The sequence below is a fragment of the Sceloporus occidentalis genome, unplaced genomic scaffold, assembly GCF_023333645.1.
Source record: "Sceloporus occidentalis isolate IW3139 unplaced genomic scaffold, rSceOcc1.0.p SCAF_4, whole genome shotgun sequence".
NCBI classification, from domain to species: Eukaryota; Metazoa; Chordata; class Lepidosauria; order Squamata; family Phrynosomatidae; genus Sceloporus; species Sceloporus occidentalis.
The window spans coordinates 30171713-30198456 of record NW_028316984.1 but is presented as its reverse complement, the minus strand read 5'-3'; the positions used below and the strand labels follow the sequence as shown (position 1 = coordinate 30198456).

Here is a 26744-nt window from a genome sequence, read left to right as displayed (position 1 = left end):
TCCTCCTCTTCTTCCTCGTTCTCCTCCTTCTTCCCCTCCTCCTCTTCCTCCTCCTCCTCCTCGGCTCAGCCCTAGCGCCTCCCTGCCATTGGCTCCGTGCAATGGAGCGGCAAGGCTGCTCGCTATAATAGCGCCCTTCCCGGGCGAGAGGCAGCCGCTCAGACTCCGCCGGCGAGGCGACAGGGCTGCGGAGGCTGCCAAGGGTGCCTCTCCTCCTCCTCCTCCTCCTCCTCCTCCTCCTCCGAGAGAAAAAGAGGGAGGCTGCCTGGGCAATGCCCGCCGCCGGCTCCTGCCATCGCTAAGCTCCCCTCCTGCGGGGCTTCTCTCTCCTTCTCCCTCAACCCTGCAGAAAGGAAGGAGACCTGGGCTATCCCCACCCGCCCCCTTCGTTGGAGAGATTCGCCGGAGAGGGGGGCCAAGAGAGGCAGCCTTCTCCCATGCCTGGGGGGCTGGCTGGCTGGCTGCCCTCTGTCTCTGCCCCCCGGGTCCTTGGCCAGCCTAGCCCTCCCGCCCCCTGCCTTTCGGGGTGCATGGCAAGGTGGGCAGCGGAGGCTCCGAGGCGGCTGCCCCATGGAGTGTTACTACATTGTCATCAGCTCCGCGCACCTCAGCAATGGGCACTTTCGCAACATCAAGGGGGTTTTCCGAGGTCCTCTCAGCAAGAACGGCAACAAAACTCTGGTAAGGGGTGGCCGCTTGGCCTTTCTCCATGTCCGATCCCTCCGCATGATCTCCTCCTCCTCCTTTCGATGCCTGGCTTGGGCTTCCCTGCTTTCAGCACCAGGGTCCCTGGACAGCTCCGGGCGAGGCTCTCCAATGGAGCTGGCTCTGAAGGCGCTTTCGGTTGGCTGAGGTTGGCTGAAAGGAAAGAGGCACAGTAGGAAGGAAGGGGGACCTTTTAGTTTGTTCAGAGATCTCCCTCCCCAGGGTTTTTCTACTTTTGCCCCTACCTAGAAGGGTTTCCGCTTCTATGGCCTGGTTTATGGGAGCTGAGTGAAGCGGAGACAGAGTCTCATGGAAGGATTTCTTATTGAGAAGGTAAAGCCATAGCCAATCTGCCTCCTTCTGCTCCATGCCTCCAGAGTGTTGGAAACTTCTCTTGAGCAAGGTTACTCCTCCAGAGAAGGAAGGGATCTCCACCTCATGTCTAGGTCTAGATCTAGCGCCAACGCATGGTCTTTACCCAAGAAGAGCTGGGGCATTAGAAAGTAAAGGAAAACTCTGAGGCTCAAGACAGCTGAGGTTTTGATCAGGCTGACAGTGATAATGACTCTACAAGTTATGGACATTTCCTTCAATGAGAATGAGAAGTTGTAAAGTGACTTCAACACAGGCTCTCACATGGATAGCAGCTTGACTTCAAAGTGCTTAAAGTTGCATTCTTGATACTGCGGATTAGGGAGTCAGCCCCTTTGAACAATGTGAGACTCCTGAATTGGCATAACATGGCTGGGTACTTAGTTAACATCCCATGGTGGGCTTATCTGAACACACAGACTGCTGAGGTTATCAATTTAAAAACACACACACACTCATTAAAGTTAATTTTTGCATACATTAGAATGGCAATCCTTTGCTTAGATTGTTAACTATGGCGTAGTTGGTCTTGCTTGTGTTATGTTGCAGCTGGGAGAAATTCTTTCTCAAGGACTTTTTCCCCCCACAAGGCACATCTGATATAGGATGTCTACTAACTGTGAGACCCTAGTGGATCTCAGTCCAAATATGATATGTATGTTAGAAATCCTTGAAAAGTTTCCAGAGTATTGGGTATGCTTTTGGAAGTGAGATGGAAAGACATTGTTTTCTAATCTCTTTTCCACTCTAAAAACTTTTCTGTAGCAGTGAGGGAATGGTAAATGCACTTCCTTTTTATGTGAGGATAGCCTCCCCCTTGTGCTAAATATGCCTACAAAGCCATCTTTAGAAATTACATAAGGTTTGAAGCTAATCCTTAAAAATAGCTATTTACAAATATGCTAAACAGAACTTTATTATTAGTAGTATTAGCATTAGTATTATTTCTATCCTCACTTTTTCCAGTTCTAGGACTCAGTATCTTTGGTGTGGGGAAAGGACGCATGCTACTTTGTAGAGTGGTCTCATTAAATGATATCTTATCCACTCCAAATCTTATATTCTTTCATTCATGTCTTATCAAGGTGGGGGTGGCAAATGCAAAACCAAACTGAAGGGATTGCATATGTGTACACCAATGACATTAAAAAAAATGTGGTACAAACCGTGTCACAGTGACTAGTGGGTTCTTCAAGAAAAGACATGGTAAGAATGATTCATTGATGAAATTCTGCAATTTATGAGCGATTCTCACATGTCTGGATTTACACTGGTTAAATGATAGTAAATTTTGTTTGCAGTCATTTTGAGTACACTGTGCATTACTTAATAGGAAAGTATAGGCATCCTATCAGTACTATATCTGTGCTAAGTAATGCTGATCCTAGAGCACAATTGCTTGGAAAGAAGTTCCTAGGACACCAGTGGTTACAATTCTAATAAAATGTTCCTAGTATCACAACCTACAATGGCCTCAAAACCTAACTGTTGATATAAGTAAGTTTGTTACAATCAATTATGTTTCAGGTACTTTCACAGAAGTTATACACTCACTCATCCAACCTCAAACTGAGTAGAAGATTACACTTTCAAGTTCATGTATTTCCGGAAGTAACTACAAAGTTCTGTTTGGGGAAATGACACGTGGCATCTTTAAATGTCATATTATTATATCCTAAAACATTATTACATATCAGATTATGTTACAACCATTCAGTGCATCTGAAAATTCAGCGTCACTTTTTCAAAATGATTGGAAGCAAACATGAATTTTCTGAAAAATTTATACTTTGTATCCCCTCATTTTAAAAAACCTACTAAAAGATAGCAGTGGCATGTGCTTTTTAAAGTCCTGGCATAGACCTGTAGTTATTTGTTAAGTGGTAAAGTTGGCCTTTGCCTCAGATCTAATGTAGCTTCTATATTTTGGGACTATTTTCAAAAAAGTTAATTTAATGAAAGTGATTCAGCAGTCTTCTTGAAAGATAATATAAGGGAAATCTGCTTATAAGGCAGCCTAATGCTCTCAAGAATGAAATTCATTTCTCTTTGAAAGCAAAGGTAAAGTTATTTCACAGTGCCAGCCAACTTGGATGTAAATGTGGTTCTTAAAAATAATTTAATTTAGAAAATCTTACCAGAGAGATTTTGGGATATTCATGGAAATATTAATTCTATATTATTGTGAGTGTCTCCCCTCCCCCTTTTTTCTTGTCATATAAGAGAATGGGCATAAAGTGTATTTTAAAGAAAGGAAATAACTGGGGGGGGGGGACTAGGACTGTTAGCCAATTAATTAGATCAGGTGAGATTTATTCCATTATAGGAATCAATTAAATCTGCATGATTTTGCATACTAGTAAAGCAGTCATTCTGGAGCAAAAAAAAAGTGTTTGCTTTTATATTATATGTGGGGTTGTCTCAATAGGCCTCATATTAAAATGAATGAGGAAACAGTGCTTCTTCAGAAGTCAGTGAACTGCTATTCCTATTATCCTCTACCATTGTCCAGGCTGGCAAGGGGCTGCTGGGAACCTGAGCAAAACAACATTTGGAACTCCACTAATCTCCCAGCTCTGAATGCATCCTCTTCATTCAAGAAAAAAAAGGCAGATTTTTTTAAAAAAACAACAACAACAGTTTTTGCTACTGACTGTTTTTGTTAGGCTCTTGTAATAAAAATAATATCTTAAAACATGCCCATTGATTGATTGTGAGCACTATTGAAAACCTATTGCAAGTTTGTAAATATAAATGATTAGTTAAAAGTTGCAGTCCAGCGTAAAATATAAACCTCTTGATTGTGCCCATAGCCATAAACACTGTTCTTACCTGCACTCAGACCTTCAAAGGTAGTTGTTATCCAACAGCGTTTGAGACTTGTGAAGTAGCTAAAAGGCATCCATTTGCTCAGAGTGCATGGCATAACATCTGGACACAGAATATTGCAGCTAAAGCTTGGCTTGAATTTGCTTTGAAGGATTTGGGCAGGAGTGGGAATCATGCAGCTCTCTAGATGTTTATGGACTGCAACTCCCAGAATCCTAGATCACTTATTATGCTGGCTACTGGTGGTGAGTTTTGCAGTCCAACCACAGTGTGTGTGTGCATGTGCATGCACACCCCTGGATTAAAGTATGTTATTCTGCCATATATATAGGTGGCTGATGAAGAAATTAACTTTCATTCACACTTTTTTTAAACATAGGGAACATACAAACAATTTTAGCATGACTGTCTTGCTGTTGGGGAAAGTGAATGCATTGCTAGGAAACATCAGAAGTTGAGGGGCCTGTGATGCTAGTAAAAAGAACAATGAAAAATCTGAGTGATAGTGTGAAGTTTTTATAGCATCCTCTCCTTCTGAGGTTTATGGATTCTGAAGTTTGTGTAGTTTTTTTCATTGGCCAAGAGGGGCCACTGCTGAGTAGCTAATCCCTCTTACTTTTCTTTCACCTCTTGACTAACTTTGTGACGTGTTTTGGTCTTTAGAAAGAGTTTTGCTGCAACGGGGTTTAATACTACTCTTGCTAGGAAGACCCTCTAGTGGTCTGGCGAGAGTGGAAACAAAAATAAAATCCCAGCCTTCTATGCTCTTTGCCAACTTTCTCATGAGTAAGAAAAGGGAGACAGGGAGTCCCCTAGCTTTTTTTTTTTGCCCCAGTGCTTGGAGATAACTACTAGGATGATTGTGTTAGTTATATATCATCAGACACAAAGTATAGACAAACACCCTCCATTTCTATTGATCTTATTGGTAAAGTATGACAAATATTAGTTTCCACAATGTTCTCTGAAAATATAACACACTTTCAACTGCACAAATACTATCCTGGAAATGAGCACCATGGGACACAATGGGACCTACCTACCAATACCTATAAGGTTGCAGATATAATTCTTCTATAAGGAATGTACAAAAAAGTTTGAAAGAATGTCTTATAGTGAAACAATAGACCCATACAGCTAGAAAGGTGCCATCATTCATTTCAGCAATCTTTTCAGGGACCCAGGGTGTGCGTATATGTGTGTTAAACAAATGGAAAATATGTAGCATGAAATAAAATTTGAACATAGAAGTCCTATGCCCACTGGTCCAAACACATTCTACTTTTTTGCACCAATCATACTTCCATTGTTCTTTAGCCAAAAAGAAACAATAAAAGCTGTCTTGGGTCAGTTTATACTATTAGTGTGTTGTAGCCTATCATCCGCTTGGATTCTTCAAGATTAAGAGGAATACAAATAATAATAATAATAATAATAATAATAATATTGTCTACTCAGGGTGCCAGCAGGTTTCCAGGGTCTGGTGTGAAAGTTGTTCCCATCACCTGTGGCTTGATGTTTTCAGCTGAAGATTCCAGGGACTGAAAAAGAGGCCTTCTTAATTGCAAAGCATAGTCTGCCTTTCCATTTTGCTGTTAAGAGCTTGTGGGGCAGGGAGTCTTGCCTATAGAAGCACTTAAACAATAAGAGAAGTTTCCTGGTAAATGTGGTAGATGTATTTTAGTGGATGATTTCAAGGAAATGAAAGGGTTATTTTGCTAGGTGTCTTACAGCCTTTAAGGCTCTGTTGTTTTAACTTCAATACACTTTGACTTTTGAGCTCAGGAATGGGAAAACTGTAGCCTGTGGCCTTGATTCAGTGTATGGAGGCTCCTTCCAAAGCCACTTCCCAGGATCCACTCTCTCCCCCACTGCAACAAGCACAGAAATCGCTTGTTATAGTTAGATGCCAAAGTATATTCAAGCATTTAATTGTCATTTCTTATTTCCTAAGCCATTCTAAACAAAGTCCTTCTGTGGGTAAAAAATATCTGAAATCCATTTTTAGTCTGTTTCACATGCTTTTTGCTAGCTGATGTAATTGCAAGAACTGTGTCCAGGGTCAATGCCATAGATAAGATAATAAGAATAATTTAGAAATGGACTGTCCGACCCTGAGAGCATCTGCTTGTTTACAGAAATGATGACATTACAAAGACTGTTCTCTAGGAATAAGGCCTTGCAATTTATGGAAAACAACTTTCTGCTCATGCAGCACTCTCTCTGTTCATTTACCACTGAAAGTTCTATAAATTGCTGATGTTTCCAAATAAAGTTTATCTGTCTGACCAGCATTTGTTCCTCAGCCAGGCTGCGGGCAGAGGCTGGCAGATTGGAACCTTTGGCCAAAGAACTTGTGTGTCCTCTTTCCTATCCAGCTCCAGCTCCATGTACCATGTGGGAGATGCAGTAGGGCTAACATCTTAGTCCAACCCAACATTATTACTAATCAGTGATGGCAGATGACAATGGAAATTCCCAATACCTCTCTATTCCTCTCACGTATCTCTAGGCTGCCTAGCTTACTGGACATGATCTTGCATCTTCCCTGACTGGGGAAGGCATAGCATAGGCCCTGACTGAAGTGTTTTCTGACTAATTTTCAGCTAAGGATTGCGAATGTTTGGGAGTTGAGAATGTCTGGAAGCCCATCATTAGTGGTGCGGCTTTATCCTCTGACATCATTTGGCCCACAAGTAGTTCCCATATCCATAAAGGTCTCCTGGCCCATGGGGAAATAGTAGTGTTAAGGTATTAGAATTATTCTTGTATCTACCAACCTTCGTTACTTGTATAACTCACTCCTTTAGGAGGCAGCTAAAGAAATAAAGACACATCTCCCCCTCAAAATAGAAGTTTAAAAGCAACAATGTTTGTCTCTTTGTGTCCCTGAAAACTTTAGTCAAGGTGTGATAAGCATTATGAGATGAAGAAATGGTGAACACACATGTGTTTCTTATAAAACTGCACTCTTCTTTTTATTTTTTTTAAAAAACGTATTGATGTTTTCTGATTGTTTCTTGAAACGTAAAGTAATACCACCAAAGTTTTTGGTAACAGATTTCTTTCCTACGTATCATAACTCCATTTTAATCTCACAATACCTGCATATCCATGCTCCATACTTGTCAACTTGATTGTTCATGAGGGGAGTTAGATTGCTCAAGCCTTTGGACCAGAATGTGGAGGAAATAAAACAACCTCTAAGCTTGCATGTGAAGAATAGAGGAGTTTTCAGTTTCCCACTTTCCAGCTATGCTGCTGCCTATAATATTTAAAGCATATGTATCACCTATGAAGTGTGTGGACTTTTCTTGAGTGTACGGTGGATTCTTAAATTATTCATTGTGAAACCATCCACAAAACATAGCCTTTGACCAAATATCACTGGCAGTCCTTGATCCAGATCTGGAAGTTTCTCTGAAGATGCCAGCTACAGATGCTGGCGAAACATCAGGAATTCTTCTAGAATATGGCCACACAACCTGAAAAACCCACAAAGAACTATGGATGCTGACCATAAAAGCCTTCAACTTCACATTTCTAGAAAGGCTTTGATTCCATTTCACACAAAGATTTCTGAAATGTCTTGTTTGATCCATTGGGGTTTTTTTTTTTCCATCTATGGTGTGCACAAAAACAACAGCATGATGATTCAGTATGTTTTCAGACAGGGTTAAAGTAAGACCTCACAAATCCTAGAATGTAGTCTATTCAAACATTATCCTATCCAAGTGAAAGCAAACCTGCCCATTAGCAGCTGACATTAAGAGCACTTGCAGTCACGTAAATTCAAAATAACTGTCTAGGTTTACTGGATGAATGCCAGTTGCGCGTGGACCAATTTGCTGCTGATAGGGGAGCACCTTTGGCAATTGCTAAGGTTGGATTGAAGAAACTGTTGTACATATTGCTTTTCTGTATCTGTTGGATGTGGAAATGAAAACCTTATGGAGTGTCAGCATATGTTGTTGGCAGCACAGTAGGCAGCATAATAAGGGGATGTAATGTCGAAAGCTTCTACATTGACTTTTTATTTCTTTGCTGTTAACATTTTGGTGTTCCAATTTGTTCAGCCAGAAATGTGTGTGGTTATATATCAGCCTTGCAAAAAGACAGTTTCAGAAGTTTGTGTTATGGAATGAATACCTTATTAGACTGTTACTTGTGTGAGAAGTTTGGGAAACCAGATCTTGTGAAACAGTCATATTCTTTTCTTCAGAAAACCAAACCATGCCATTTCCTGACAGCTATAACATCTTGTGCTGTCTTGTGAGTAAGTACTTACCTTACTCACTCCATCTCAGTGGAGCTTTTCAATGAATGTTCCTGGACTGTACATAAATGGGCAATCTTCCTCATTTCAAGCACAATTTTTAGGTTGCCTTTTCAGTAGGGATGGAGAAAATCTGTCAGTTTCATATTTACGATCATTTGATTTCTGGCTAATCCCAAGTTCTTTTCCTCCTGAATATAAAGGTATTTGCATTTTTAAAGTAAATTCCTTAAAAGCAACAAATTGAAATTCTCTTCCATCTCTCTCTCACACTTTCTCTTCCTTCATTGCCTGTTGACTTTTGATGACTTCATGAATTTCATAGGGCTTTCTTAGGAAAAGAATACTCAGAGATGGCTTTTCATTGCTCTCCTTTTAAATATAGTCTACCACAGCTGACATTCCTTGATGGTCCCCTGTCCAAGCCATGAGGACTGACCCTACTTAATGTCCAGGTGGCATCAGGTGCCGTCAAGGCATTTAGATAAGAGTCTGTCTATATTGGAAAAATTCAGTAGATACAACTATTCTAAGGACAAAGATGGTACCTGCTTACTGTGTAGGTCAAAGATAAAGAAACCTTCAGGAACAACGACAAAAAAGGCACTGATTGATTCATCTTTATAAGGGCTGAATCTACAGAGATTCAAAGCCAGATTTTCCAGGGTTAAGCATCTGGAGCCATAAACCTGAATGGACAATCATGTCAGCTCCGCCTCCATTCATTATTTTTAAATCTTATTTTCTTATGTTCTTATGTTGAGTTTGAAGAAATTTGTAAAATTCTGTTCATTCTTCTTTTTTAAAAAAATCAACAAAAAATTCTTAGCCACCCACAGTTTTCACATTTTGCTTTTGCAAGGGATGATCATCTTGATCTGTGTTTAGAGCTACAGTAATGAAAGAGATTGTGTGTTTGTGGGCTCATACACAAAGGCAACCGTCTGTGATAGATTCAGAAGTGTAAGCCATACATCTTTGAAAATTGGTGTACATAGAAAGGGGATCCTGAAGGTGTAAATAATCAACTGTTCACAGCCTGCACTCTCATATTTGTTCATTAGATGCTATTAAATCTCTGAGCTACTAGATGGAAGATAGTAATGTCCCCAGTAATAAGAAGCCTCCTCAGAAGTAAGATATATTCAGTAACAGGAAGCCTTTAGATATGGCTTAATGCTTTCAATTAGTTTGGGGGTGGGGCAATGGAGGATTAAGCCATATAAACCTGCATTTGTGCAATTTCTAATTGGGACAAAAAGATTGTACTACTCTGTGGCCTAGCTTTCCTGTTCTTGGCTCTAAATATGTATATATGTACACTATACATGTATTCCTAGGAAGAATAGTAATTTCTATTACCTCTTATGGGCTTGTTTCTTCTGTTCCTGAGCATGTAGTCCTTCGCTGAGAGGAAAGGTGGGGAATATGTGATCCTCTATCTGTCATTGGACAGTAATTTCCATCAGCCAAATGTGAAAGATATTGAGAGCTGCAGTGCCCTAACTTCCAAAGGGCCATAAATTGTTCATCCCAGCTTAGAAATTCCAGTTGCCTGTTGAGGACTGCTTTGGGGGCAGGTCAGCATTTTGACATGGCGGCTCCCTTTTCTTTGAAAAAAAATTGATTGGTGGGATATTATTCTTTTTGAAATGGGTCCATACGTGAGCTCCCATACAGTGGATTGGGTAAAGGAGCTGAAACTGAAAATGGCATTTCCCTGTAGCTACCTAATAAATTTTCAACTTTGGTGAGATTTAAAGCTGAGCCCTGTTAAATCTTTTGTACTGCACGTCACAGCATTGAATTCTTACATATGTAAGTAAATCCAATAAACATCATTGACTTCTTTTCTGTTATGGTCCCTTAATATAAGTCCAGCAGCATCTAGTCAACCATTCCTTTAAAAAAGTGAATAAATCAAATTTGAAACAAGTAATCCAACTCTAACATATGTCACATTCATTCCCAGTCTTGTTTGTGTTTCCCTCAGCCCTTGGTTAAAAATAAATCGTGGGAATTAACATAGATTTTGTTCTTCTGTTCCTGCTTTGTCCATCTGTCCACATACCATGTTACATTTGACATTTAAAGAGGAAGAACCCTCCTTATTTTTCTCCTTCTCATTGCCTTCTTGATTTTAATTAGTAGTAAATCCTGTATTGCAAAGAAAGTAGTAGGTGTTATACTGAATATGTTAAGGGTTAGAATCAGGTTGAATGACTTCTGAGGATGTCATCTTAGTGATAAGGACAATAATCTATTTCAGGGATAATTAAAGCCAATGGAATGCAGTGGTGAAGAACAGGCAAAGGATGTTCAACACAGATTTGCCAGGTTGCTTCCCCACCCCCTTCATTGTCTTCCATTCCCACCTCACTCTGTTGTGGAACTTTTAGAGAACTGTAAGGAGCAAGAAATATAGATTCAAGGACTCTATTCAGATAAAGGCATAGGAACAATTATAAATAAAAGAAGAATTGCTGAAATTCCATGGTTTCGCTGATGCCAGTTAGAAGCAGTGGCATCTCCGCCTCTGGTGTCACCTGTTGTGGGGGGGGAGGCTTCTGGGCAGGGCAGGGGTGTGGCTTCCAAAGTGAAAGGGGTGGGGCTTCTGCAAGGAGGTGCAGGGGGCAGGTTCAGCCTTACCAAGGGTGCACATGCCACCCCTTGCTGTGGATCGGTTCTCCTCATAGGAGGACTGGTCTACAGCAAGGAGTCTTTCTGAGTGCACATGTGCCCCCCATCCTTCTTGCTGTGGCAAGGATGTGCAGGGGGTGTGTATGCACTCAGTCTGGTTCCTTGCTAGGACCTGGTTCTGTGTGAGGAAAATCAGGCCATGGGAAGGAGGGGTGGGGATGGGTCTACTGGGTGTCACCCCCCAAGACGTCAGCCGGTGCTGGCTGCAGTAGTGACACTATTGGTTGGAAGGTGAAAAATGAGAGCAGATTGTGTGGATATGGCTCTATGCTAGAGTTCCACATGTTAGAGTACCACACACTCCAAGTCTGATGATAGAGAAATATGGTGCACCATTAAATCTGCCACATTACTTCAGGAAATGTAGAAACAAGAACTACATAAAAGCCAACATCAAAATCATCAGCACCTGTTACCCTTGGGCAGCTCTCTGGGCCCTCTATAGGTGCCTGTTCTGGGCCATCATTCTCCCCCCCCCCCACACACATACACACACCAACAGTACAGCACTTTGAACAGTGCCACGTGATTATATCTAACCACTTTTCCAAGTTTGAATGTATTTTTGTTATGGTAGTGTGCCTTCAAATCATTTGTGACTTAAGGTGACCCTAAAGTCAACCTAACCCAGGGTATTCTTGGAAGAATTTGTTTACTCTTGCCTTTTTTGGAGGCCGAGAAAGTGTAACTTGCCCAAGGTCACCCAGTAGGTTTCCATGACCAAGTGGGGATTCAAACCCTGATCTCCCAGTGTCCTAGTCCAACACTTAATCCACTACACTACACTGGCTCTCATTTTCTTCAGTGCTCTTAACCTAACTTTGTTCTGGGTCAGAGAATGCAAAAGTTACATCTTGAAATACAGCTCTCAGACTCCCTCAGACATCAAGGTGAATATGGCAGTGCAGAAGAGTAACTTTGCCAAGCTTTCCTCTTCTCCATTAGGAGAAATGACATGAATCTTGATGTCCCATATTGCTTGGAGCAATACCACTACACTGAAGGAAGCCCTTACAGTTACAGTTAGAATTTCTTTAATAAAATTAAAATATTCACCAGTATTTGATGCTGCTTTGATTTTAGATTTCATAATTGTCAGAAGGACGGTATTTTAATTTTAATACTAACCACGGCATTTTAATGTTAGTTCTAAAATAGGTGGCAGATGCTGTCTCTCCACTCTGCACAAAACTAGTCTTGATTTTAATTGGCTTTGTTTGCTTGACTTTTAGCCATATGCTAACGGCCAGAGAATCTGCATAGTCAGTGAATACATCTCAAGTAATGCACTGGGAGTCTGGCATTCTCCAAGCAGAGTCTCTTAGCACATTTGGTTCTCTGCTAAAGAGTGGGCTTGGGGAATAAGTGGGATATTTCATTTGCTAGATAGAAACTCTGACTTGTGAATGATCTGGATCAGAACACTTATTCCCTTGAAAAATATCTGACAGATTGGAAAATGCTTCCTTTCTTTTTTACTTAAGTAGCACACATGAGAGCTGCTGCAAAGCATTTGTAGTGTGCTTTTTTTAACAGATAAAACATTACTGTACTGCAGCTGTGTGCACATGTTTTTCTTCTGTTTGTAGTGGGTCATGTATGCCTTAGTGGAGGTTTGACAGTGAGGGGTAAGCTCCTTCTCACTGCTCCTTTTGAAGTTTCAAAGATGGAGATATTAGAGAAATAGTTAGCCCTAGCCTATGGTGCAGAATATAAATAGTTTTCCAAGAGAGTGTATGTTGCAATCTGATCCTTGGGAATCATTACATTAACAACACATCAATGGCTAATATGAGGCCACAACTCCATAACTCTGCCCAGAGAAGAACTATGGGGAGATCAGGCATGAAGGCCAATAAATATCCTTCAGAGCTAGCCCAGAGTGGAGAGATATTTGACAATCTGAGCTGCAGAACAAGATGGTACTGCAACTCAGTCCATGTACAAAAACAGACTGGACTAGCAACTGAGCCAACAGTTTTATGCAGCGAGTATGATTCAAGCTATTTAGCATACCACTCTCTCCTCTGACACCTTACTTCCACAACCCAGCACTTGACCCTCTGAGGTGATTGCTTCAGCCTGCCTAACGCTAGAGTTATCCTTGAACTTTTATATTTATAGGCTCCACTGAGTAAGATGATACACTCCAGCCTTTATGAAAGTTTCTAGGTCAGATAGGCTTGCAGGGTAGCAGCTGGGAGATGTCTTGCTGGGTCAGATGACTTTTGTCTTGTTCATTTTTCCCACAGGGAAGTAAAATAAGAATCTTGTCACTTCACCAAAGTAAAGTAACAAATCTCTTGCTCATGAGGTGAGGAATACTGAAGCAAATGGTTGCGGGTGGTATTAGTAATTAAAGTATTGCATGGACTATACAGATGCAATTTTGGGGGGGGGGGTGTTCTCACACATGAGCATGAATAAGGTAAAAGGTTCTCCCCAGTGAGTGAGATTGCATACATTTATTTGTATTTTTTAAATGACTTTGCTAATTTTGGGACTATTTTGTCCAAATAATTAATTTATACAAAAATGATTTATATTGTGCTAATTCAGTAGATTATTGTCTAAAACATGATTTGCATAGAGCACAAACAACAAAACACAATACAAACAAGACTTGAGAAGTAAAAGACAGATTAATAAAAGTCTCTGATATGTTGAAACACAATTTTATGCCAAGGAGGAGAAAATCTCATGATAGTAGATTAGAAGGATTCATTAGAGGGGCTGTCCATTTGAAAATAAGGCATATTTGGGGATGCCAAGTGTGAGAGTTCTGTTTTCTCTTTAGGCACTTTCTGCTCATTCCTTAGTGACTATTACACAGGTCAGGTCTAGCTAATTTAGATACTGCATTTTAGCCTCTGCAGGAAATCCTAACGTGGGAGCCAGCGGACTGGGATTTTACTATTTGAAGCTTCTACCTCCAACATTTTTTTAAATAAATAATTTTTGAAAAATAATGAAAAATTGGGACTTCATTTGGCATGGTTTACCAAAACAACACATATTTTTCTCTAATGCAAAAGCATAGAGGTTTCTCTTGAGAGAATCAACATTTTCTGCCTAACAGAAGGGGTTGTGACTTCACAAAGGATGGCGACATCTGGAACCTCCAAAGAAGTACCTTTTGGCATTGCTAATAGAATTCAAATTGTACCTCCTGTGCTTTGGAATGTTTTGCTCCAGTGTCACATGGCCAGAAGGAGGAGGCACTAGCTTGCATAGATATCTCTCCAAAGAACAACACACCAACAACTTGAGAAATGCAAGTCTGTGACTAACATTGCCAGTTTATATATTTTTTCTCCTGTATGGTTCTTAACACTTTTGCCTGATGAAGAAGCCAGTAGAGCGTCAAAAACCTGATATTGTGTATTTTGTGCATTCTGCCTGGCCAATTAAAGGTATCACTGTTTTGTGGATTTTGGATGTTATTGTACTTTGCTATATTGCTAACACGGCTACTTCCAAATATGTAATCTAGCCTTGTAATTTATAAACATCCACCATGGAGTATTTCTCCCCAGTTTTTAATCACATGCCAACATACATAAGAACGCATACTGTCTGGCTAGATACACGAATAGTCAGAAGTTACGGACAGGTTGATTTGTGGAGTATTCACAGCAGAGTCCTTCAGAATTGCTACCAGAATTTGAAAGGATTTTCTGTTATGACACACGTGACTCTCAAACACTTTAGCAGGTGAACTGACCTTTAAATATGATCCTTCTCAAAGAAGTAGTGACAGATTAAGGTCTGTTAATTCATAGTCATGAATTAGAGGCTCAGCTTGGCAAGTCCAGCTTGGCAGACCTTAATAAGGATGAGGTGGTTTTAAAACAACTAGGAATCTATTACATGATCAGTAAGAGTGAGTGCTGCGTTTTGGTTCAGCATTATAGAATAATAATGCAATGAAACTTTTTGCATTGCAAATAGTACTCTATCAAAGTTACCCACCTGGCTTTATGGTTTTGTTCCACAAAAGCTTTGTAAGTAGCTACAAAGAATGAGTTGTTTGTTGTTATTTCCTTTTAACAATGAAGGCATAACGAAGTAATGCTGTGACTCTAATGTCATTCTCACTGTAATTGTAACAGTTCGGCAATGCCACTCTAATGCAAAGATGTGCCAGCTGTTGGAAGGTTAGGGATAGACAGAAGCTTCTTCTGGCTACTGATCCCAGTGATTAGCCATCCAAGCAATCTGAAAACTGCATGCTGGCTATGACCTGCCAGCAGAAGAGCCAAAAGTCGGCTAGAAAATGGTAATCAATGTCCCATTGAGCCAGTTCTAGGCTATCTGAAACTGTGCTTCATCCAAACCATTGCCATCTTCAGGTAGGCTACTCTTGCACTGGCATCATGGCTCATTCCCTGGGCTGGAGGCAGTTTGCTTCTCAAGTAACTTGGCTCCTCCCTTGCCCTGCCTCTTCTCCACCCAGTTTTTGCCTGTACTGCTAGTAGGTTTTAGCCAGCAGAACATTTCACTTGGCAGATGGCTATCCTAGCAGATCTCTGATGACAGCTGTCAAAGGAAGAGTCTGCCGCCAGAAGGCCATAGCTGCAGATCCTAGTTAATCCTAGTCCCTTACAGCTGGCTGGATTTTTAGACAGGATTGCACTGTCTTCTGTTAGTTTAACAGTTATAGTGAGGCGTGTGCATGCATGCAGGGTCACTGCTTAGGTGTGTTTTGTACACAGGAGAGCAGTTTGTAGTATTTTACTTATTTTTTTAAAAAAAATCTAAAACAAAATGGATACTCTTGAGTAAGAAAATGAAGGAGAAGGCCATAATGTCATTTCTGGAATCTGGGACATAATGAATAGGGATGAAAACAATATTTGAAAATATTTGAAAATTAGGTGGTGGGAGGGAAATGTGTGCTTCAAGTATCAAGAAACCCTGATCAGGAGAATCTTGGACTGATGAGAATCTTCACAGTTTGGCACTTATTCTGCAAAAAATTTCTCACATGGCAACTGTGCAAACAACTTTTTGGCACAGAAAAATTTCCTTGCAGAAATATTACTTTTTGTCCAGAAAAATGTTTCATTATCGAAAATTATGGTTTGTATACAAAACAACCATGTGTGAATTTTGTGCAGAATATGTCCTGAATTGTGAATTAACTCCAAAATCTGTGTCTTTTGAAGGTTTTTTTCGCTGTGAAGAAAATTGCTAAAACTACTCATTGCTTCTTTCACGAGGAAATTATTGAATAATTGCCTCCTTAATCATGACACACATACCTTTCTTTGTGCAGTATCAGACAAAAATATGACTGATAATGCTGTGAACGTTCATATACAAGGGATGTGACAGATGCGTATGCTGATTCTACATCTTCTGGTTTTCTGGGTCATTGTGCGCCCTGCATACCTCGAATCAAATATTTCCAAACATCTGCTGTTGTGTCCTTGAATAACAAAATTCAAAAACATATGGTGTACTTTTTAAAAAGTTAAGTATGCCAACATAGAATTAAAATTTGTTTGATTTCTTCTCGTAGTTATGTGCTTAATGTGTTTCAATACAAAGCAGATGTACCCATCTTCGTTTTGATCTTATCCACACTGTTTAAGATCATTTATTTTCAAAGGTTAGAGCATTTATGGGTGCTAAAAACATTTCTGACTTATTCATAGATTAACAGTTTTTATAGGTATTCTACCATACACACCTGACTTAATTAAGGAGGGAGACTTATATATATTCCTTCAATTTTTGAAAATTGCAATTCTTGCATTTTTTTTTAAATACTTAGGGGCTGTACAGATAGGCCCAAAGGGGCAGCATATAGCTGCCCCTGTATCAGTTAGATCAGGGCCATGGCAACTGCATGCTGCGGCCCTGATCCGGGCTCTGGAGACCATAAAAAGGAGCCGCAAAAAGCAGTTCCTTTTGCAATGCCCCTTTGGTGCTGCACCATGTGGACTGGTGCGTGCCTAAATGGCACCCTGGGGTTAGGATTAGGGCATCCAGCATGCAGATGCTGCACCGTAACTCTGCCCACAGGCCGGCACAAATAACCAGTCTGTATAGGGCCTTAGTACGGATGTAAAAATCTGTTAGTCTTCTTATTTTTATGAGAATTATCATGGCATTTCTGCTTATTTCAGTTTTATATTGGATTGTAAGCCTTTCCATTTCCTGCATGGATCTCACATGCTCCAGCTTTCTCAGTTTGGCATGGACAGTCCTGATAAATCCTCTATCATTTCACTGTTTTAGCTGCTTTTCAAATGCTTCTAAAATGTCCCAAATTCTAGCTCCTCCTCACATTTCCTCCTTTGACTTCAGCTTACCTGAGTTACAAATTGAGTTCAAAGTGAAGAAGGAATTTTAACTCGGCTAGCTCAATAGAGGAGAGATGTGGAAGGGGGTGGAATCTTGCCCTTCTCAGTGAGCTTAGACAAAAGCAAACTGCTGCCACCTTTCCTAGGTTGTATGTTTTTCCTCATTAATAATGTTGTTTATCTGGAGCACACTCTGATGTTGCTTGGCCACAGGTGTCCTAGTTTTCATCTGTGAAATATTGGACCGTGTGGGGCCTATGTGCATTTCCCCCCTCCAAAATATATCATAGGCAAAAGAAAGGCATGTGTTTTTCAAGGCAAGGTGAGCCTTATCTCATTACCAGTCGAGTGGTGTGAACTAAATAATTTTGAAGGGATGTGTTTTACTCTATTATTGACTAGTTAATTATTTGGTGTTTGTAAACTAGTGACCTTTCTTTTCTTTTCCTTTCTTTTAAAAAAAACACCATCATGTAGATCTCTTTTTAATTTTAGAAGGAATTGCAACTCTCTGAGTTCAGTGGTATAACTATATTTCTTTTAAAATTCCATGAAGCTATGGTCCATGAAGGCCTTCTGAAAAATGCCATCTGTTTGTTCAGGCTGCCTGTTGTCAGCCCATTCTGCATGTAGCAGTTTGTCAAATTTGTCTGTATTACTCGACCACCATCCAACTGGTTTTGGATGTGCAAATATAAGGAATGGAAACATGAGCATTACAAATATTAACCATTAAACAGTACAAAATATTAAATACTTTTGAAGCCAAAATTCTTGAGTGATTTATAGAGTGTTGGCATTTTAATAATAAGCATATGTTGTGAATCACTTAAGATGTCAAGAAAATATTCCTAATGTATAATGAACACTCAGTGTATGGACAATGCTCAATATATTTCAGTGATAATCATGTATATAACTATTAATACATGATAAACCATTAATTATGATTAATATAATTTGGAATAACATTATTTTTTTAAAAACGGATTGCATGTGCCAAACTAGTGCTGAAACTACACAGATAAATATGTATAATAATACTGAAACAAGTATTCCTCACCCTTATCTCTTTATACCGAGTCATTGAGAATTCTTTGCATTTGTCAGTTAAATCTGTATGTCTGGGATCCATTCTGGCCACTTGGACATCCAATGTGTGACTGCAATAAATCCAAGAGAGGTGCAATTGATACCAGCACTCCACTTAAGCATTTTTAAGTAATGAAATCTCAAGATACTTTATAGGAGAATGAGCTTGCTCTTTGTTAGGCCTTTAGGCTATTTATTATAGACAAGCATTGAAATACAAATATACACACTCTCCTTAGGGAGGAACATAGACATTTCAAGGTCTAGGCACATTGCTTTCATTGCACTGAATTACATGTAAGGCATCATACATTCATTAAATTATAATATATGGTAGGTAAGATGTTATAATTTCATAAGGATTGAATCTTTTTCTCTGTCTCTGTCTAACAGGCCTCCTTATAGTTAACACCTAAAGAAATATTGCCATCCTAAAAAAAATACACCTAAGCCATTCATCCTCTAAACAATATACCCTTTTCTGTTGAGGAACAACACATCTCTACATAGGCATCTGTGAACACACAGGGTTCCAGGGATCAATATTCCTGGGCACTGGTATACTTAGTTGCATCCAGTACTATACCTGGCAGAATAGAAAGCCTATCTCTTTAGCATAGCCTAGTTGAGAGCAGAGATTATCGCTTTTATCAACATAGTCTATCTCCCATCAGCTTGGAGCCACACCTCTTTTAACATCAGTATTTTTCTACATTGGAGACTGTTTTGTTTTAAATCTTTCCTATACTAATCAGCAGACATATCTGGCCCAATGAAATAAGAGATGCTTACTGTATATACTCATGTATAAGTCTAGAAATTTTAGTCAAGAAATTGACCCCAAAAACAAAGGTCGACTTATCCACGGGTCAATGTTAGTACTGTGCTTTAACTTAACCTTAAAAAAGGAACCATCCCCTGGTGAAAGGCAAAGTATAATCTGTCCTGGAAGCACTGACTCTCCTCTATTCTCTCATCCATTCAGCATTTAGGATGAGTACAAACAGTTATGCCTTCTGGAATTTTGTAAGTTCTTTGACACACACACATTCTATGATACACAGAGTTTACATATTAAATACTTAATGAACCCATTGTTTACATTTCTTAGGGCTTACATTTCATAAATTTTAATCTAAATCACTCCTCATCTCATATCAAGATTCCAATATTCACCTGATACTTCCTTTAAAATCTCCTTTATAAAAGCCCTTCTCTTCCCATGCAAGCATCCAATGACATTATTTTCTAAACTCACTTGAATTTAGGAATTGTGTATGTGTTTGTTTATGTAATACAGTACAGTTTCACAAACATTATTGAAGATTGGTCCACAATTAAGACATAGGATAATAATAAATAAAAAACATTAATTTTTGAAATTACAAAATCATTTGAAAGTATAACACTGAAGATAAAAAAGCAGGTATCCCTCATAAAATAGACTCCCCACAACCAAATAAACATCAGATACCTGCATAAATAAAAGGTCCAGACTAATCTTCCACTGAAGGGAATTTGACAGCCTGGGTGTAGCCACTGAAAAGGCTCTCATCCTATGCCTTCACCAGACTGGCCTATTATGGTGATGAGACCAAGAGAGAGCATTTCCCCTGTGAATCTTAAGACTTGGGAAAATTCATACAGGGAGACATGTTCTTTCACATAGTCTGGATCTAAGCTGTATATGTCCAGCATCACTTCTGCCACTAAGCTGTTAGGCACCATGAGTAGGAGGAGGCAGAGATTTCAGGCAGTAGGTTTTGGGTATCAGAAAAAAACTACAGATAGTTATATAGGTTGTTGAATTTGTATTGCTTAAAATGGGGAGTGATTCTATAAGAATGTTCTGCTTTTCATGCTGCCTTGCCCACCAAGACAGCGGACAGGAAAGAATTTTTGTTTTGCCTCACTGCTACCACATAAAGAAGACAGGGCCAAAATATTTCTTAGCCTGCTGTTTCCTTGAGACCCTCATCTACAACAACAAGTTGTTGTTATTGCTGTTAACTGAAGACTATTCCTAATATCCTTGCCTGATTTTCTTTTAAAAGAACAAAACAGCTTGAAGATTTGCCACAGAACATATAAAAGGAGGGAATTAAATGAATTCACAGATGTTGGTGGCTAAGACCAGAATAGGAATGTTAAGGATGTCATCACTAGCAGATCAGCAGGGACCTGGGTTTCTGATGTAAAGCTTCACTTAATTTGTTTTTGTGTCAAGGAGGAGAGAATTCAAGAATATTCTCTAACTCCCTAATATGAGCTGGCTCACCTAGATTTACAAGTGTAATGATGACGGAAGTGTAGCTAGAGTTAGTATGAGAAAAAGCCACAGTAAAAGAGGGCTTTCCCCCCTTAAAGTCCACCTTAAAGTGAGCCACTTTGAACACAAGGGACACAAATTAGGTCTTGTGAAGAGTATTATTCTCTCCTTGTCTCGCCCCATCATTTCTTGTCATGCTGACAGATGGATATAAAGGCATTAACTCAAGATTGCAAAGCAGCTACAGTGGCTTTATCTCTGTGCAATCAATGACTAACCAATGCTGCTGGGTATGGTGCCTCATAAGCACTAGCGCAGTCATAAATTATTCATGTTGTGCACTGTCAGCATTTTTACTGTAGACGCCAAGACTACAGGCAGCACCTACTCTTTGAGCACAAGTTCATCTTCCAGTGATTATGGCCCAGGAACATTTTATAATGGCTGGGCCAGATGTTGTTTGCTTGACACAAAAAAGTAACTGCTTTGCTTTTTCCAACCTTGTACATCTTTAATATTACCTAAGCACATGAAAAATGAAACAGCAGTTGAGGTTTGAAAATGGAACCACTCAGTGTTCTCATCTCTGTGATGATACCATGTGGCTGTGATAACTCAATAATGTATTAACTCAGTGCAAAATATAATTATCTTGCTAATAGCCATTATCTCTCTCTTACACACACACACTCATATTTAAAATAATTGTCAGTCATTAAAGGGAGAGGGAATGTTAAAAATGGAAATAGTAGCTAAGGGCTAAGTATCTGTTCTTGTGTCTATTTTTAAACTGCTGCTGAAAATCTTTAGACTTGATAATTTCAGCCCTGTATCTCTGCCTTAAAATTGGTTGCAGTTTGCATTTTAAACTTATATTGTGTACTAGGCAGGTATACATGTGGGGAGGGGGACTTATTTCTTTAGATGAGACTTTTTGCTATAATAATAATAATAATAATAATAATAATAATAGATTTTATTTATATATTTCCCGCCTCTCCCTGCGGATCGAGGCAGGAGTACAATAGCAAATTTAAAATTACAATTCAGTTAAAACACATTCACAAAGCATAGCAATAAATAAATCCTATAAAATTCAATATCAACATATAACTTCCCATACATGCTCAGAATGAAGTATCATCTTATAATTGTTATAGCAGACAAGAGGGATAGGCTCGCTGGAAGAGATCCATCTTAAGAGCCTTCTTGAAGGAGTCTACGGTGGTAATAAGACGGATCTCCTCCGGCAAGCTATTCCACAATTTGGGACCCATAGCAGTAAATGTCCTGTGGGAAATTGATCTTAATCTAGTCTTTGGATAATCCAAGGGGTTCTTCCCAGTTGTTCTGAGAGAGCGAGGCGGATTGTGTAGGGAGGGGCGTTCCTTCAAGTAACATGGGCCCAAACCATATAGGGTTTTAAAGGTAATAACCAACACTTTGTACTGCGCCCGGAAACTAATCAGCAGCCAGTGAAGAGATTTTAGTACTGGTGTTATGTGGTCTGACCTAGGTATTCCGGTGACCAATCTGGCAGCTGCATTTTGCACCAGTTGAAGTTTCCGAACTTGGTACAAAGGTACCCCATATAAAGCATATTGCAGAAATCTAAACAAGAGATTACTAATCCAGGTAGGGACGCAGTTGGCGTATCAACCGAAGTTGATACCAGGCACATCTGGCCATCGCATCTACTTTAGATGATAACTGTAGAGATGGGTCCAGAAGTACCCCCAAGCTGCGAACTTCATCCTTTAGGGGAAGTATGACCCCGTCCAGGACTGGTTGACAAATCTCCATGCCTGGATTTGGGGAACCTATCGCAAGTACCTCCGTTCTCTGGATTCAGCTTGAGTTTGTTTTCCCTCATCCAGCCCATTACTGACTTAAGACAGGTATCCAAAATGAGAGATGCCATTCTTAGTCACTGCATCAGAAACATAGAGAAGTAGATTTGGGTGCATCAGTGTACTGATAACACACCACGCCCCATGTCTTCGGATGATCTCTCCCAGCGGTTTCATGTAAATGTTAAACAGCATGGGGGACAGAATGGTGCCCTGAGGGATGCCAGATGTCAACTCTCTTTTAGAAGAGCAAATGTCCCCCAGCTTCACCATCTGGAATCTACCCAAGAGGTAGGAATGGAGCCACTGGAGCACAATGCCCCCAATATCTAACTCCCTCAGGCGTTCCAGAAGGATACCATGGTTTATGGTATCGAAAGCTGCTAAGATGTCCAAGAGCACCAACAAGGTCACACTTCCCTCATCGATGCCCAGATGGAGATCATCGACTAAGGTGACCATGGCTGTCTCATCACCGTATCCCGTCCTAAAGACAATTTGAAATGGGTCCAGATAATCGGTTTCATCCAATACGGCTTGGAGTTGGAGGGCGACTGCCCTCTCGATCACTTTGCCCAAGAATGGTAAAAGGGAGACTGGCCTGTAATTGTTTCTTATCAGGGGAATCTAAGGAGGGGCTTTTTTAAATGAGTGGGTGGACAGGATATTTGATTGAGACAAAATAAGAATAGTCTGTTGGAATGGCAAGCTGGTTGCAAAAGAGCATTTTCTTGTTTGAACATGATTTTTTTCCTACTTGTGTCTGTAGAAAAGTCAATTTGTGGTGGGAACGTTTGAGACTCAAGTGTTCATAACAATGCAGAATCTATTTTTAGTCTGCTCTGGGTTTGTGTGTCTGTTTTTTTGTTTGTTTTTGCAATGCACCTTTGCATTCTCTTGTTCAGCAGAACAATAAGTGGGTGCACAGAAACTTGCAAAGATAAAGTCCAACCACAGTTAAAAATTAGCCCTTTTCAATGTGCAGATTATAATCCCACTTGGATTACTAAAATACCTGTCTGCTGTGGTCCTAGGATGGAGGAGGATTGGCAAGGGAAGAAGGGCTGTGCAAAAACCAGTGGAAATATGTGATGATGTGTGGTATAGTAGGAGAAGTTCTAAACAGCAATGAAATAATAGATTGGGAAACTTCAGACCAGACATGGAAGGTAACAATTTTTAGTGTGGAGACCCTAGAGGAGAGAAGGTGAGATGATCTCACTGTTATCTACAGCATTTGGGATGATAGCTATAATGCAGGTGCATAAAAATTCATGCCAAATCTTATAGATCACAGTGAATAATAATAATAATAATAATAATAATAATAATAATAATAATAATATTCTTTCCTGCCTCTCCTCAAGGGTTGAGGCAGGGTACAGCATGTTAAAGTGCAAAACACAATTAAAAACACATAAACCCACAATTAAAATCTAATACCATAAAACCATTAAAATACACTCATAAGAGCACATATACAAATTAAAAAGTCATACTTTTCAATCAATATGGTAGATCCTTTTACTAAGATTCTGTGGGGATAGTGGGGATGGAAAGGAAGGATTTGTTTTCCATTTCCATTGCATCTTCATAGTATCATCCAGCACAGTCTTTCCAGACGGTGAGAGACCTCATAGAATCAGTCCTTCATAGAATCGGTTGTATACATGGTGACACACAGTGACAACTTCAGAAAACACTGAAAATAAATTCACTTGCATCTTCCATGACCTAGACTCAACAACAACATCTTAGTTCAATAACTTCTTAGAATATTTTGTACAATTTCTGTATGGAGGTGTGCAATGCACTGTGTAGTCCAATTGTGCTGAATGAGTTTCACCAGTTGAACTGTAGATTGGAAAAGGTACTTGCATTCAGCTGACTCCTTCCTAACTTAATGTATCAAATAAGGAGGGGAATAAATGGCTGAGTACAGAAGCCTGTGAATTTGTTTCAAGAGGAGGTTGTACCAGCCTGTTTAAAAGAAATGGGGACCAGGCCAGCATCTGAAGGACCCTACCACAGAAGATGAAAATTACCAGTATTTTCTTTCTGGGCAGCATATTCAAGCAAATGGTCATTGATCAACTCCAGGTACTCCTGGATGAAATTGACTTTCTAGAAATATTTCAATCTGCTTTCTAGCCTGGCCTCGGGATATAAATTGCCTTCATCCTGTGGGATGAACCAGTATAAGTGAAGGATGGAGGAGTGGTTTTCTAGGAGCTATCGCAGTCTTAAGGTTGAAGTATAATTATATCTATCTGGATAGGTTGTGTAGATGAGGTAAAGGGCCCTGTATTACACCACTTCTGCTACATAGATGGCCAACATGAGAAGCTGGCACAGGGAGTTGGAGGTGGTAGTATAACTTACCTTGCTTTATCCTGTGATAGATATCTGTTGTGGTGTGGGGGCAGCTTCTAGAGGTCTGCATCCATCTATGAGAACTTTGACATTGCATGATTACCTTGAAGGATTTATTTTTTTTAAAAAAAGTCTGGGAGATGTGGGCTAATTTATTTCCAATTAGAGGATCTCACCCAGTTTTTCAATCTAATACAGCCGGACAGTTGATGTTCTGAATGTTTGTTTGGCCATGGACTTGACAAGGGCCAATCAATTTGAGGGTTTATCAATTGCGTATACACAATACACAGTTACAGTACTTTAGCAGTGTTTTAAATTCCATGGTTCTGCTCTTTTGTATCTTGGGATTTGTAGTCTAACGAAGAAAAATGGCCTGGTACAGACTGGTGCTATGCACCGGCCTGGGGCCAATTTTAGGGCTCGGGAGAGTGCGCCATTTTGGCATGCACATGTTCACATGGCGTGCACACCAATGACGTGCCTCATGTGCCACACAAGGGACATCACCTGAATGGTGCCTCAGTAGCAGCAGAGAAAGGAGCCACATTTTGAGCCTCCTTTTTCCAAGTGCATCATTGCTGCAATGTGTGGTAGCCATAGCAATGATCTGTGGGAGGGGCGGGCGGCCCAATTAATCCTCTGTTGTACCATTTTTTCAGCTACTTTTAAAATGTCCCAGTTTTTAATCTCCTCCCCATTTCCTCCTTTGACCTCATTTTACTTTAGTTGCTGAAAACTGAGGTCAAAGTGGAAAGGTAGTTTGCATTCAACTCAGGATAGAAGAGGAGAGCTGGTGACAGAATCTTGCCTGAGCCTCTTCATTAATAACATTTTGGTGCTAAGCATTGTGATCTTGGAATAACAAAGACCCAAAAGTTCTATGGTGTGTGTGTTTAATAGGAATTTTCTACATAATTGTTGGAATGTAATGTTAGACTGATTTTCTCTTCTAGAGTGGGGAGGGAATCTGGCATGTATCATTATTAGGAAAATAATATTACATTGTATGGGGTGTTGTTGTTGTTGTTATAGTAAAAAAAGCAAATAGCAAACATCATTAATAAGTGGAGTTTTAGGCCAAGATTCAATGTCTCACTCGCACTGTAGCATGAGGCAGACTGGAAAAACCAATAACCATGTGTTTCTTATAGGAATCCCGCTGTATGTAATAATAATAATAATAATAATAATAATAATAAGGTTTATTTATATTTCCCACCTCTCCCTGCAGATCGAGTTGGGATTACAACATAGATAAAATTACAAAATACAATAAAAGTATATTAAACCCTGAACTTTCCTGCCAATAAAATTAATACAAAATTCAACAGTTAAAATAAACCCATCAAAAGCTTGCTCTACAATAATTAAATGGGGTGGGCCATTAAAAATAGGTCGGGCTCCCCTTCTCCAGGAGGTCACTCTGGAAATATATGAGCACTGCACCCACAGCAAACCAAGACCATTAGGTTTAAAGAAAGAGAGCTTTAAAAATGGAAGCAGGCAGCACAAATTGCAGCACATTGTGAAAGGGACTAGTCTCTTGCTCAGAAACTCTAGCATTTCTCTAGTATAGAGTGGTGCTACAGTGAAAACCATTTCAAATGGAGAAACTAATTCTGCTTTTCACCAATTTGTTATTTAATTCAGCTACTGTGGAATGTAGGTTTTTTTATTATGAAAATGTTTAGCTCAATGAGTCCTAACTGGTGTTATGACTGGGGTCTTCAATGTAAATGTGTGTTTTTTGATCATGAGACCTTGTAAGCAGCCATTATCATTTACTATACTGTTGAAATCTTGAGATCCCTGGCCTTCTCAGAATGGGACTTTTGTTTGCTCAAACACAAAAAATAACCCTCCACAAAGTAAAATGTGGTGATAAACCTTAATTGCCTTTTGCACACTTTAAAATGGGTTGGAAAGTGGCACACTTAAATACATTTTAGAAGGCAAATCACACT

General features: G+C 39.7%; 1 protein-coding gene across 1 annotated transcript in view; it reads left to right on the top strand.

Moving 5' to 3' along the window:
• Nucleotides 1-227: 227 nt before the first annotated feature.
• ZNF804A (zinc finger protein 804A) overlaps nucleotides 228-26744 on the top strand; it is a 260991-nt gene continuing 234474 nt past the window's right edge. The window contains exon 1 of the mRNA XM_089519616.1: nucleotides 228-681. Coding sequence (XP_089375742.1) covers nucleotides 571-681 — 111 coding nt within the window. The 5' untranslated portion in view covers nucleotides 228-570. The remainder of the gene's footprint in view (nucleotides 682-26744) is intronic.